This window comes from Ananas comosus, linkage group 23, assembly GCF_001540865.1.
Source record: "Ananas comosus cultivar F153 linkage group 23, ASM154086v1, whole genome shotgun sequence".
Lineage (NCBI taxonomy): Eukaryota > Viridiplantae > Streptophyta > Magnoliopsida > Poales > Bromeliaceae > Ananas > Ananas comosus.
Window position 1 is genome coordinate 5,868,337 of NC_033643.1, and position 13,297 is coordinate 5,881,633.

The 13,297-nt window shown below is 42.8% G+C and overlaps 2 protein-coding genes across 2 annotated transcripts; both read left to right on the forward strand.

Annotated features, from left to right (window-relative positions):
- Positions 1,515–7,149, forward strand: LOC109728031. The gene is made up of 3 exons (XM_020258310.1): positions 1,515–2,156; positions 2,261–2,514; positions 6,910–7,149. The coding sequence occupies exons 1-2, from the start codon at positions 1,773–1,775 to the stop codon at positions 2,450–2,452; spliced, it is 576 nt and encodes a 191-aa protein (XP_020113899.1). The 5' UTR covers positions 1,515–1,772; the 3' UTR covers positions 2,453–2,514; positions 6,910–7,149.
- LOC109728035 lies at positions 3,053–6,787 on the forward strand. The gene is made up of 3 exons (XM_020258312.1): positions 3,053–3,263; positions 4,492–4,662; positions 6,487–6,787. Exons 1-3 carry the CDS (start codon positions 3,181–3,183, stop codon positions 6,596–6,598), a joined length of 366 nt encoding a protein of 121 aa, XP_020113901.1. The 5' UTR covers positions 3,053–3,180; the 3' UTR covers positions 6,599–6,787.

The window sequence follows — 13,297 nt, forward strand, 5'->3', positions numbered from 1 at the left end:
GCAAAGGTCCAGTGTGTTACAGTTTGTGAGTTGTGTACTTCAGATTAGCAGGTTGGATACTGACTTAGTGGATCTTCTTAGGTTCGGTAGACTCCGTGCGCACTCAGTGTTCCGATGCTACAGTGACAGGTGGGTGCTTCGAGCTGGTAGTCGGTGAGATCGTTTCACTTTTCTCTATTTTTTCATTCAGTATCGTAGTCTCTACATGTCTATTGTTTGTTCATCGTTCGTTCATCTATATCTCATTGATTGCATTATGTTAGTTGTGGATAGAGCAGGCTTGCATATATCCTGTATATCTGTGGACCTTGGGTCCAGGCAACACATCGACTCCTTTGTCGTGTGTTTCGATCTGGTTGATCATAGTTTGGCGTTGTACGCCCTTGCACTTGGCTTCGGCCATGGCACCGGTCTCTTTTTGCCGGTTTTCGTTTTGAGCATATCAGCATGATTTAGTCACAGCACTGTGTATTCTAGACACCAGGTTGGTTTGGCCGCGAACAAAGGGGTGTACGTATCCGGATAGGTCGTCGGTGGATGCATGAATAAGTTGACAGTGTCTGCTCTGTGACAGGCAACGCTTGAGGTCTGTGGACCAATATAGCAGCACCAGATTGGGTTTGATTTCGGACTATTTACCCTTAAAGCATCCGTTCAGTTGAGTTTTTATTACAGTAGTAGTTTCATTCTTGCTCAGTTATTATCATGTTTCTATTACTACTGTAGTTGCTCTTATATCATATCATGTTCATATCTGTTGTTCTATCTCCCTTGGTTTCCGGTTATTACGGCTTTCCTTCGTGGCTCTGTCGTACCCACTGGGAAACCATGGTTGCGGTTTCTCACCCCCCATTCCCCCCAGGTGACATGGACGAGGAGTTGGTATTTGAGCTCGATGGGAGGACGATCTAGCTAGTTGGCAGTAGCGACCGTCACCTTGGTTATATTTCTTCCCGCATTTAGTAGTTGTTAATAATAAATAGTTCAGTTAGATGTTTGAATGTTTGTGATTTTCGTTATGCATGATTAGAGATTTTGTGGATCACTGGTTTTGATTTTATGGATATTCAGTTCTCGGATTTGTGTATTTATATATATTTACACATCGTGGTTTTCTACCCCTCGAGGTAGTTGATTTTCAAAATAGAGTTTCCGTGTGGAAAACAGTTTTAAAAAGGTTTTCGAATGGTTTTCATGAATGAATGAGTTAGAGTTTAAAAACAAAAGCTTTCGTGTGGGGAACACTTTTAAATAGGATGTTCGTTGTATTGTGCATTGCATCATCCAGCGCCTAAGGAGTGCTTAGAGGCATGCATTATCTCTAAGGATCGTTAGCTGTATGGAAATGCATATCATGAATTGGTTGTTGATTGGTAAATGTAGGTTGTGGTTGAGATCCTGTTGTATAGTTGGTACGCCGTGCAAATACAAAGGAGACTCTGTCCGAGTGGATAGAGTTACTTTGTATTTGTGGCGGATCTGTACGTCACATGGGCCAGGTTGAAAAAAAAAAATATAGCACGTCTTTCGCAACTCTGTTTCAAAATGGTAATGAATTTAAAAAGACTTTTAAAATCGATCCCGGGACGTGACAATTTGCCACCATGGATATGTATGAAAGAACCCAATCTTATTTTATCAATGCTTATTCCAGGACCTAAGAGTCCTGGAGATGCGATTGATATATATCTCCAGCCGTTAATTGAAGAACTGATGGAGTTGTGGGAAGTAGGTATCGAAATTTTTGATGCCTCAACTCATCAAAATTTCAAATGCGTGCTGCTTTATTATGGACAATTAATAATTTTCCGGCATATGGTAATTTATCTGGATGGAGCACGAAGGAAAAATTGGCATGTCCTTGTTGTAATAAGGAGACGTTTTCAATTAGATTGGCTAATGGTTGTAAGCATTGTTATATGGGCCACCGACGCAATTTACCTATCAATCACAGATGGAGGAATGACAAGTCCTCATTTGATGGTACTAAGGAGAGAGGGTTGCCACCAAAAGTACTCACTCGAGAAGATATTCTTGAACAAGTGCAAGACCTTGAAGGAGTTGTGTTAACTAAAGCTGCTAATAAGAGGCAAAAAATATCACATGGTATTCGTGGGGATAATTGGAAAAAGAAGAGTATATTCTTTAAGAATAAGGTAAGTACTCGTTTGATTTGATTTCTTTTATTTTAATCATGTGTAATATTTATACATTGTACTAAAATATTTATATTTTAAAATATAACTTGTATGTTGCACAGGTGTATAAACAAGATAGACAATCGGCTATAGAAGACTTACTTTCTTTATCACGTGGACCTACCAAATATGTGACGTACTATAATGGTTATATTGTAAATGGATATAGATTTCATACTGAAGAGCATGACAAAGGTTTGAAGACGCAAAGTTGTGGAGTGGTTGTAATTGGTGACACCGGAACTGAAAAATAGATTATTATGGGATATTAACGGAGATTGTTGAATTACAATATCTTGGTGGTCGCCGAGTGGTGATATTTTGTAATATACCGGAATTTTAATATAAAAATAGATGTAAATAAAAATAGTGTAAAACAAAATTTTTATTGGATTCCAAGGAGTAAAATATAAGTCGAAAATGACTTGTGCGGAAATTAGAGTGAAAACAGAAAATTTAGAATTTTCTGTAAAGAACGGGGCTGATATTTTAGCAGAAAATGCACAGTGTCAGAAAATTATGAAAACTGGAGAATATGTCAGAATTATTTTTGTGAGGCTAGATTTAAAGTTTCATGTCATTCTGACACCCGGAAGGTGGAAAATAAAATCCGACTGCTATCTGCTAAAGATTACAGTTCGGTAGAGCTTTCGGTGACCAAATATGGTCCAAACTGAAAAGTTAAGATATATTTTTACTCAGTAGGTTAAATCGAGCCCGACTGCCAAATTTGAGTGTAAACGAAGGCTCCGGCGATAGGTTTCAGATTCTGAGTTGGAAATAGATTTGTAAAAAGGGTAATTTCAGCAATAGAAGGGGTTTATTTGCAATTAGGCTGATCTTATCTTTTACAACCAGCACACCCTAGCTGTCCACGCATGCAGGACCCCTCTCCTTATCCTTTCTCCTTATCTCATTCTTTTTCTTTTCTCTTTCTCTCTCTAATCGTGTGAAGTAGAGGATAGAGAATTGGTGGAGTTTGATGTTGAGTTGTGTGAGGAAGCTAAGGAGCATGATGAGAAGGCTGATGGAGCTGAGTTTTGAGATAAGTTTATGCTCTCCTTGGTAAGGGTTAGTATTTCCTGGTTGGATTTGTTCTAATTACCTAAAAAGATTTGAGTAATAGGTGTTTTGATTGCTAGAGTTCCTATTGTAATGGAAACCTAGTGAGAGAGAGCTATATATGAGCATCATATATGTGAGCTGTGGATTGGAAATAGAACCAGAGGTTGGTTAGGCTTGTTCTAATAACTCTATAAGAGGATTTCTTAGCTGCTAGAGTTGAAATTGCCATGAAACAACATAGGTGGTGTATGTACGTGCATAGGAGGCTTGCTAATTAATTAGCCCTGCTACTATAGGCTATGTCTATTATTATGCATATTCTATGTATATTAGCATGAGGGAGATAGTTAATTATGGTCGATGGGCGGTTGAAGTATTCAATTTGAGGTAAAGTTGCTATAGTTTCCTGGATAGTATTGGATTATCTACTTTAAAAAGGGTGGAGCTATAAATTTTGGTTGCTAAAGAGAGTAAATGCCATGTTAAGAAGCCATATATGTATATATATGTGTGAAGCAATTAATCTGTGAAGCAATCAACCTGAGAACAAGCCATATGTTGCTAGGATTTATTTTAATTACCCTAAGAAATGATTTCTAGGTTGCTAGAACTTATTTTATCATGAAGATTTAGAGAACAAGCTATATGTTGAGTGGTGTTAATTACTCTATAAAGACTTGAGCTGCAGGTTTTAGCTTCTAGAGTTCATATTACTATGAAAAAGAATCTAGAAAAACTATATGTTATGTATATAGACATGTAATATACATGTGAATTAACTATTAAAGAGGAAATCTGTAAATTAATCTTAATTCCGGATTAGAGTTTATTGTAATTAATCTAGAGCAAAGGGATTCCCAAACTCTAAATGTAATATGTTGGATCGTTGATTGCGTTGCTAATCTTGATCAAAATGGTCAAGATAATGCTAAAATGGAAATTAAATGCTTCCAAATTAATTGGGTAGCTTGTGAAGGTGCCTTGGCATGTTTTGGAGGTGTTAGAGTGAGTTCGGAGTGAACTAGACGCGCAAAGAGGGCTGAAAACTGCTGCTGCCAGCTACTGTTTAGTGCAGGGACTGATTCGTAAACCTGCAGGGACTGATTTGCGAACCTGCAGGGACTGAACTGCGAACTACTAGACTGCAATGCAGTTTTAGTCTTTTAAGGGGTTAAGTTGCAATTTTCTGCTCTTATCTTTTTAACCCAGATGTCTAGCATTTGCCCAGGTACTTGAACAACACTCCGCAGCCTTTTTCTTATCTAAATTTCCCTCTCTTTTTCTCTCAACCCAAGAAGCAAACTAGTGAAGGAATTGTTGGAGAAGAGGTAGCTTTTGTGTTTGGTCTTGTTGGAGATGCCAAAGTGGGAAAACCAGTCTTGGAAGCTGCGAACTTGAGGTAATTGGTTTACTTCTCAGCTGGGGTTTAGTTTATTTGTTCCTTGAGAGAGATTTTTAAGTGAATTAAGCTTGTAGAGACTTAAAGAAGTTTAAAGAAGCTTGTTGGCAGCCTATATCCACATGTTGATGGATTTTTGGGATGAAACCTGTAATAGAATGGTTAAGTGACCCTGAATTGAGTATGTTCTCATTCTAAAGAAGCTTGAACCATGAAGTTTAGGCTCTAAAGTTTGTGGATGAAACCTAGAAACCTAGAAACTATGCTAAGGAAAGCTTGTATATGTGTGAATACATGTGAAGGAATGATTCGAATGAAAATCTGAGATGAATTGATCCTAAACCTAGTTAGAATGATATCCCTCACTGTGGAGAAGTAGTGAACAAGGAATTTTTAAAGTGCTAAGACCATAAGTGCCTTAAACCCTATATAAAAATTAACTCTATACTATATATATATATGCATGTATGTATATAAATGTATTATGAGTTGTTGTTGGTGATAAAGTTTGAGGTGGAGTGACTTTACTATCTACTTAAGAATGATGTTGTTGCTATGTAAAGAAGTTAAATTATGGATCAGTTAGCTTCTAAAGGTTGAGGTGGTCATGGATAAACCTATAAAAGCTATAGATGGACCTATAGTAAACTATAAGTTATATAGTTGATATGTGAGCTATTGTTTAGAGTAAAGTGGAACTTGTGGCAGGAATTGTAATAGTAAAGATTGATGTTTACTACCTAAAAGGGGTTAATTATGAGTTGTTCTAGTTTTCGAAATCCTAAACTGCCATAAGAAACTTAATAGAAAGACTATGTATATGTATATGTTGATATTATATGCATATATGCAAGTTGGAGTTGACATGCAAAGTTGTAAAAATATGAATATGACTTAAGTTTAATCCCTTTTATTCCTCTATGAAGGAAAGTTTGACATGCTCGGAAGCTTGGGTTGATATTCCGACGGACCTACGACGTGCAAATTAAGAAACGCTTCGTTCTACCTGTTTGGCATCGAGTCGCGGGGGCTTGGTGTTTACATGTTTCGAGACATTGGGCTTAGCTTTTAGGCATCCCTACAAGGTGGGTGGTGCTATCCGAAGTCTTTGAATCACCTTTTATGTCTATGATTTTCCATTGAGCATATTACTTGTATTCATGCATCATAGGGTAGTGATATTATGCAAGTGATAGTTGAATATGTGAATGTTTATCAATGTTGAGAAAATGTGAACTTAGAATGTGGACATAGAACCCTATGAATGTATGGACTATAGCAATAGTAAACTTGGTGACATTCAACTAGAGATTTGGTTAGCATCGAGAAATGGAATTGTGAAACTAGTATAAAGAACTAGTTAGAGTAAAGTGTGACAGTGTTTGTCAGTTGAATCCTCTAAAGGGGATCAGATCATACTCACATTTGTTTGGTTCAAGTGAGGTCGCTCCTCCTTGAACGATGAGCTCCGGAGTAGTCATCTTTACTGGACCAGGAGGTGCGTCTCCCCCAGTTGACGGTCCCATCGGGTGCAGGTGCGTCTCCCCGATATTTGGGATAGCGTCAGTGAGTAATTGTTAACCAAAGGGTTAACCAAAAGATTGGGTAAATTCAGTAAAAAGCATGCATGCATATTTACAGTTTTCATATATTACTTCTTTCAGCTTTGTACAGGCATTGTAGTAGTTACATGTTATAGTTGGTTACTATCTGTTTACTTCTTTTGCCTACATATGCCTGAATAGACCTAGTGGGTGAGTCGGCGAGGTCGGCGGCCGAACCCACTGGGAACTTTTAGTAGTTCTCATACCACTAACCATACAGGTTCCAGTGCGAGCGATGTGGCCGAGGATCGCGGCAAGAGCCCAGCAGCCTAGCTAGTGGACACCCGAGTTCTAGTGGTATACCATTTTCGGTTCATGTGAAACATTTTTGATATACAGAGACTTGTAAATGAATGTATAAAAGAACATGTAAATAACTAAATGTTTCAGTTATTCAGTTATGTATAGTTCAGTTTTAAAAGTTTTAAATTACAGTGAATTTTATGTATAGTTAGTTACTTTCACTTGTGCTTGTTGCTTGCCCTCGTGCAAGCCATGTATATTGAAATATTCTCCTGGAATTATTTATTTCCTTATACATGTACTCGTTGTTGTTGAGCCTTGGGCGGACAGGGGAGGTTCTGTCCGTTCGGCGTCTGTGTACGGACTCGGATCGACCAAATTGGCGATAGCGGGACGTGACATATTTAGATGCAATTGGTGGGATGTATATGATAAAGTGAAAGGAATTAAAATAGATGAATATGGATTTGTCAGTGTTAATTGTCAACGCTTGCTGAAAACAAATGAGCCTTTTGTATTAGCTACTCAAGCATCACAAGTTTTTTATGTTACAGATAGTATTACAAAAGGTTGGCATGTTGTAACATACCGAAACCTTGGTAAGTAAATTCGAACCTTGGTCAAATTGATCAAAGTGCGAGGTTGGTACACTTCGGAGAGGCCGAAGGCGTCAAATAATGCAAAATGCATTACTGGGGATCTTCGAGAACTTTTGAAAATCAAAATCTCCAAACTGCAGGTTTTGTGCTCTCGGGGACCGGTCCCTGGTGGGAGAGACCGGTCCCTGAACGCGTAGGCAGCGAGAAGGCTGAGAAATCGGCTAAGTCCTGAAAAATCAGCTCTCGGGAACCGGTCCCTGCGAGGAGAGACCGGTCCCCAGAGACCGGTTCCATCAGGGGGAGACCGGTTGCATCGCGCGCAGCCTGCGCAGTCCGCGGGAGAAGCTCTCGGGGACCGGTCCCAGGTCGGGGAGACTGGTCCCTGACTGCGGAAAATGCCGAGTCTGGACAGTGCACAAAGAAAGAGTTGGAGGGCTTAGTTGCAAATGTTGCAACATGTTATATGGCCCATTCCCTTTCCCCTCTTCACAGCAAACACACTCCCCTCTCTCCCTCTCATTTTCTCTCCTTTCTTTCTCTAGAAAGCAAGTCCTAGAGCTTGGAGAAGGTGGAGAAAAGCTTGGAGAAGGTGGATTTTGGAGATTTGGTGGTTCTAGAAGCTCTCCAACAAGAAGGAGCTTGCTAGAACTTGGGCCAAGATAAGTTTTTAGCATGTAGAGCTCTAGGGTTTGGATTTTAACCTTAGATTTTGAGTTTTGATCTCTCTACAAGTGAGGAAACCCTCTAGAGACCTTGAAACCATGAAATCCATGGTTGTCTTGAACTCCTCTCATGGTGAACTTCCAGGGTTCATCTTGGATGCCCTAGAAATAGCCTAGTTGGCCTTAGGTGAGCTCCTGGAGGTTAAACAAGCTCTCTTTTACTTGTTTTAGATATCAAAACCTAGGGTTTAGCAATGGGTTTGGTTAGGGCACCAAATTTAGGACTTTTGCCCCCGAGTGTTTCTAAGACAAATTGACCTTATAGAAACCTAATTGGGGGTGTCCCCGACACGTTGGACAACTCCGTTCGACGTTACAAAAATGTTTAAATATGGTTCATGTACAAAAGGCCTAAAGTGGCACTATTTTGGTTGTAGGTCGCGGTATCGGTTTTCGTAAAGTTCGGGAGTCGTCATATTCTGCTCCCACACGACCACTCGAGGTGGGTGGTGCATTCCAACGACTTCGAAAATCCCTTTATGTCTAAAGTGTCATATTTGAGCATATGTATATATATTGAGCATGTTGCATAATAGGGTTAATTGTGAGCTTTTTATGGCATGATTATGAGTTGAAATGCATGTGAATAACTTGTAAAAAAATGTGCGAATTTGTAAACCCTATATATGCATGATAAGTGACAAGAACCTAGAAGGGTTAGTGAACAAAAGTGACACATGGACATAGATCTAGTGAGTGATATTGATGAGTCTAGAACACCTAGAAAAACAAGTGTGGCATTTGGCATGAGAACAAGAACATAACACTTAGAAAACAAGTGTGGCATGAGTGCAAAAATTTTGTAGTGCATATGACACTAGTGCTAGTAAAGAATGAAAAAGAAAAGAATAATTGAAACATTATGACATTTCAACCTTAGAGTTAAGGGTTATTGAGCATGGTCTTCCTTAAAGTTAAGGAATGGATTGAACTTGGAATCCTCAATGTAGGATTGATCGTACTCACCTTTAGTCCTTGCTCGAGGGTGGTAGCTCCCCCTCGGGCGATGTGCTCCGGAGTCGACATCACTGGGTCGTAGCGGGTATCTCCGCAGAGGACGGTCCTATCGGGTTGTAGCAGGTATCTCCCTGGTTAAATAGGATTTTGGGTTGGTGAGTTTGTTGAGGGCGAAACCTACGGGGTAGCCAAGAGATTGGGTAAAGAAATTATAATCTTGCATTCATCATGAGCATTATATCGAGCATCGCATTTTATATTGTTCAGGCATATTAGTTGCATTTATTAGTTGGTTACTTTCTTTTCCCTATTCTATTATGCCTGATTAGACCTAGTGGGATAGTCGGCGTGGTTAGTTGACGAACCTACTGAAAATTTTGTTGTAGTTCTCGCACCCCTATTTCCACAGAGCCGAGACCGAGCCAGGCGGCTGACGACCGCTGTAAGGGCATCACGCCCTAGGTAGAGACCGCCCGAGATGTTCTATTTCATAGTTGCATACCCTTTGATATATCATCTTTTGTATTTGATGATTTTAGTATCAAGAACATGTTTAAATGAATGATGTAAAGAATATTTATTTTAAATGTCAAAAGTTATATTTTGGGAGAAATGAAATGTAAAAAGAAATGATGCAATAATTGTACTCGATTTCCTAAGTGTAGTTATTTACTTTCACTATTGGCTATGGCTTGCCCACGTGCAAGCCATTGTGTATGCTTCCGCTTATGCAAACTTTATACTCTATTGATACTTGTTGTTGAGCCTTGGGCGGACAGGGGAGGCTCTGTCCGTTCGGCGTCTGTTCGACGCTCTCGAACCGGCCAAAAGGATCGGGCTCGAGGCGTGACAGATAAGATGGTATCAGAGCGTAAAGAGCCTAAAAGTGAAAGTATAGGATGGACCTAAAGACCCTTAGGAATGGAAAACCTTAAGGATCTAGGAAACGTGAGTGACGTTGAACGAGTTATAGCGAAGGCATGATTGTATTGAGGTAATTGTGTCTCTAATGTGGTTAGGGACTAAACTTAAATTGTTATTTGTTTTCTACTCTTTGTGTTGTGATCGGCGGCCGACGACATGACGCTTTGGAATGAAAATAAATACACTTATATGCTTTCGCCGGATTGGGTATAATCGAGTAAGTTGTCTAAGTGACTAACGTGAGTTGCTTCTTTTCAGGAAGCAATGCCGCCTCGTGGACGACCTAAGTTGCCTCGTGGTCGACCGCGGACGAGCTCTATGGCCGAGGAGTTAAGTACGGCTCCCGTGCAACTGGGAGCAGGTGGTGACGGGGAGCTTCGGGAGCAGATGGCCATGCTTATTGGCGTAGTGCGGCAGCAGGCGGAATCCGTTCAATGCCAAGGGGAGCAAATCCAAAGACTGCAGGAGGCCTTAGAGCGATAGCAGGCGGCGGCGGCGCCCGTGGAGGCCGTGCACCCTGCGCCTCCTGCAGTGGTGCCGAGTACGGCCGAGGGTGTGGCCGCGGCAGCCGTGCCAGTTACAATCGTGCCGGCTAGTTTGGGGACCTCAAACCCCGATAGTGTGGCAGAGGAGGCGGAGCGGGAGCGCGCGTTGGCGGCTCTAATTCAATTTCAGAAGTTCAACCCACCTACCTTCGAAGGGGGAGTGGTGGAACCGGCGGTGGTGGAGTCCTGGATCGACTCCATGGAGACACTTTTCGACGACTTTAACACCTTGGAGAAGGACAAGGTGTACCTCGCCACACATTGCCTCGAGAAGGTAGCGAAGGTGTGGTAGAAACGTGTTAGGCGGGACCGATCACCCGATCTTCCGCCTATGTTGTGGGAGGAGTTTCGGAGAGCGGTGTTCGCCAACTACTTCCCCGATACGGTAAAGCGGAAGTTGCAAGAGAAATTCTGCAAGTTGAGGCAAGGGGATTGCTCGGTGGCAGACTACGAGCAGGAGTTCTCCCACCTCATTGACTGCGTCCCGGATGTTGTTAGGGATGACCGAGACCGAGCAGACTGGTTCCTACGAGGATTGCGGCCGGGGATCCATAGGGCCGTGCAAATCCTTAAGCTCACGACCTTTGCAGAGGTCTTTGATCGGGCTTTGTGGGCGGAGCATGGCTATGCCCACGAACGCGAGGAGCGCGAGTTCGCAGCCGAGGCAAAGGAGAAGAGCAAGAAGCGGACAACGGGTGACACCGAGGGCCGGCCGAATGCTAAGAAACCCCCTCGGTATCCCCGACAGCAGTCAAGAGATTGGAGGCCATCTCGTTGTGTTATTTGCGGCGGCAACCATCAACCGCCGTCATTCCCGCAGCGGGATGGGAAATGCTTCAAGTGTGGCCAACCTGGGCATGTGTCGCGAGAGTGCCCTAGTTGGGGTTCATCTGCACCGACCTCGGCATCAGTTCCTTATACCCTGAGACAGCAGGCGGGATTACCGCTGGCTATGTCAGCTGGACGCTCGTCTTCATCGCGTCAACCGGAGGCATCGAGAGCACCGAGTGGACGGGTTTTTGCCACTCAGGTGGAGGAGGAGCCGATTCCTATTTCCGACGACATCGTGGCAGGTATTATCTCGATCAGAGGCACTAGAGCTAGAGCTTTATTCGACACTGGTGCATCGCATTCATTCATAGATGCATCATTCGCTAGGACTCATGGCATTAAGATTGTGCAACATTACGACTATTGGACGGTGAATTCGGTCGAGCATACTTTCCATGTTCACGAAGAGTGTGTAGCGTGCCCAGTGCAGATAGGTGATTGGGTCATGCCGATCGACCTGTTAGTGTTGAATCGAATGTGGGATTTCGACGTGATCTTGGGGATCAACTAGCTCTCCAAGTATTATGCCGTGATAGATTGCGAAAGTAAGGTGATCACGTTCCGTGAGCCTAATCGAGAGGAGCTAGTATATCAGGTGTCAAAAAGCTCGCTCTTCGCGGCGACCGTGTCGGCGGGACGGGCGAGGAAAATGATAAGAGGTGGTTGTGAAGCCTATTTAGCGACCGTGGTAGAAGCCCCGAAGGAGCGCCCGGAACTTAGTGGTATTCGGGTGGCGTGTGAATTTCCGGATGTATTTTCGGCGGAGCTACCGGGTTTGCCACCGGATCGAAAGATCGAGTTCGTTATTGACTTGGTACCCGGGGCGGCTCCAATTTCGAAGGCTCCGTATAGAATGGCACCGGCAGAGCTAAAGGAGCTCAAGGCGCAGTTGCAAGACTTGCTCGACAAAGGCTTTGTGAGGCCGAGCGCGTCACCCTGGGGAGCTCCGGTGCTATTCGTTAAGAAGAAGGACGGCACATTTCGACTCTACGTGGACCCTGGGGAGCTCCGGTGCTATTCGTTAAGAAGAAGGACGGCACACTTCGACTCTGCGTGGATTACCGCGAGTTGAACAAGGTTACTGTGAAGAATAAGTACAAGTTGTCGAGGATTGATGACTTATTTGATCAGTTGCAAGGGTCGAGAGTATATTCAAAGATCGATCTTCAATCGAGATATCATCAGTTGAAGATACGGCCCGAGGATGTGCACAAGATGGCGTACCGTACGCGGTATGGCCATTATGAGTTCACGGTGATGCCGTTTGGGCTTACTAACGCCCCGGCGGTGTTCATGGACTTAATGAATAGCGTCTTCCGTCCACTATTGGACCGGTGCGTCGTGGTATTCATTGACGACGTATTGGTATATTCTCGGACCGAGGAGGAACACGAGGAGCATTTGAGGACCGTGTTGGAAATACTCCGAAAAGAGAAGTTATATGCCAAGTTGAAGAAATGCGACTTTTGGCTATCGGAGGTCACTTTCCTTGGTCATGTAATTTCGGGTGATAGTATCTCGATTGACCCGAAGAAAGTTGAGATAATTAGAGATTGGCCTCCCCCGACGAGCGTATCGGAGGTCCGCAGTTTCCTTGAGCTAGCGGGCTATTACCGGCGATTCGTGGAGGGGTTTGCTAAAATAACTACTCCACTAACGCGCATCACACATAAAGGGGTGAAATATGTTTGGAGCCTCGAATGCGAGCGAAGCTTTGAGGAGTTAAAAGAAAGATTGAACACGACCCCGGTGCTTGCTCTACCGACGCCGGGGGAGACCTTTGTGGTTTATAGTGATGCTTCCTACGTAGGACTCGGGTGTGTCTTGATGCAAGACGGGCGGGTTATAGCTTATGCTTCACGCTAATTGAAGACGTATGAGAAGAACTACCCGATCCACGATCTTGAGCTAGCGGCGGTGATATTCGCGCTAAAATTATGGAGGCATTACTTATACGGGGAACATTGTGAGATCTATACAGATCACAAAAGCCTTAAATACTTGTTCACCCAAAAGGAGTTAAATATGCGGCAGCGGTGGTGGTTAGAATTGTTGAAGGACTATGATGTTACTATTCTATACCACCCCAGGAAAGCAAATGTGGTTGCCGATGCACTTAGTAGAAAATCGGAAAAAAAATTTGGCTTCGGCAATTACACTGTAAGGAAGTGAATTCTCGAAATTCGAGGATTGTACTTCATCCCGGATCG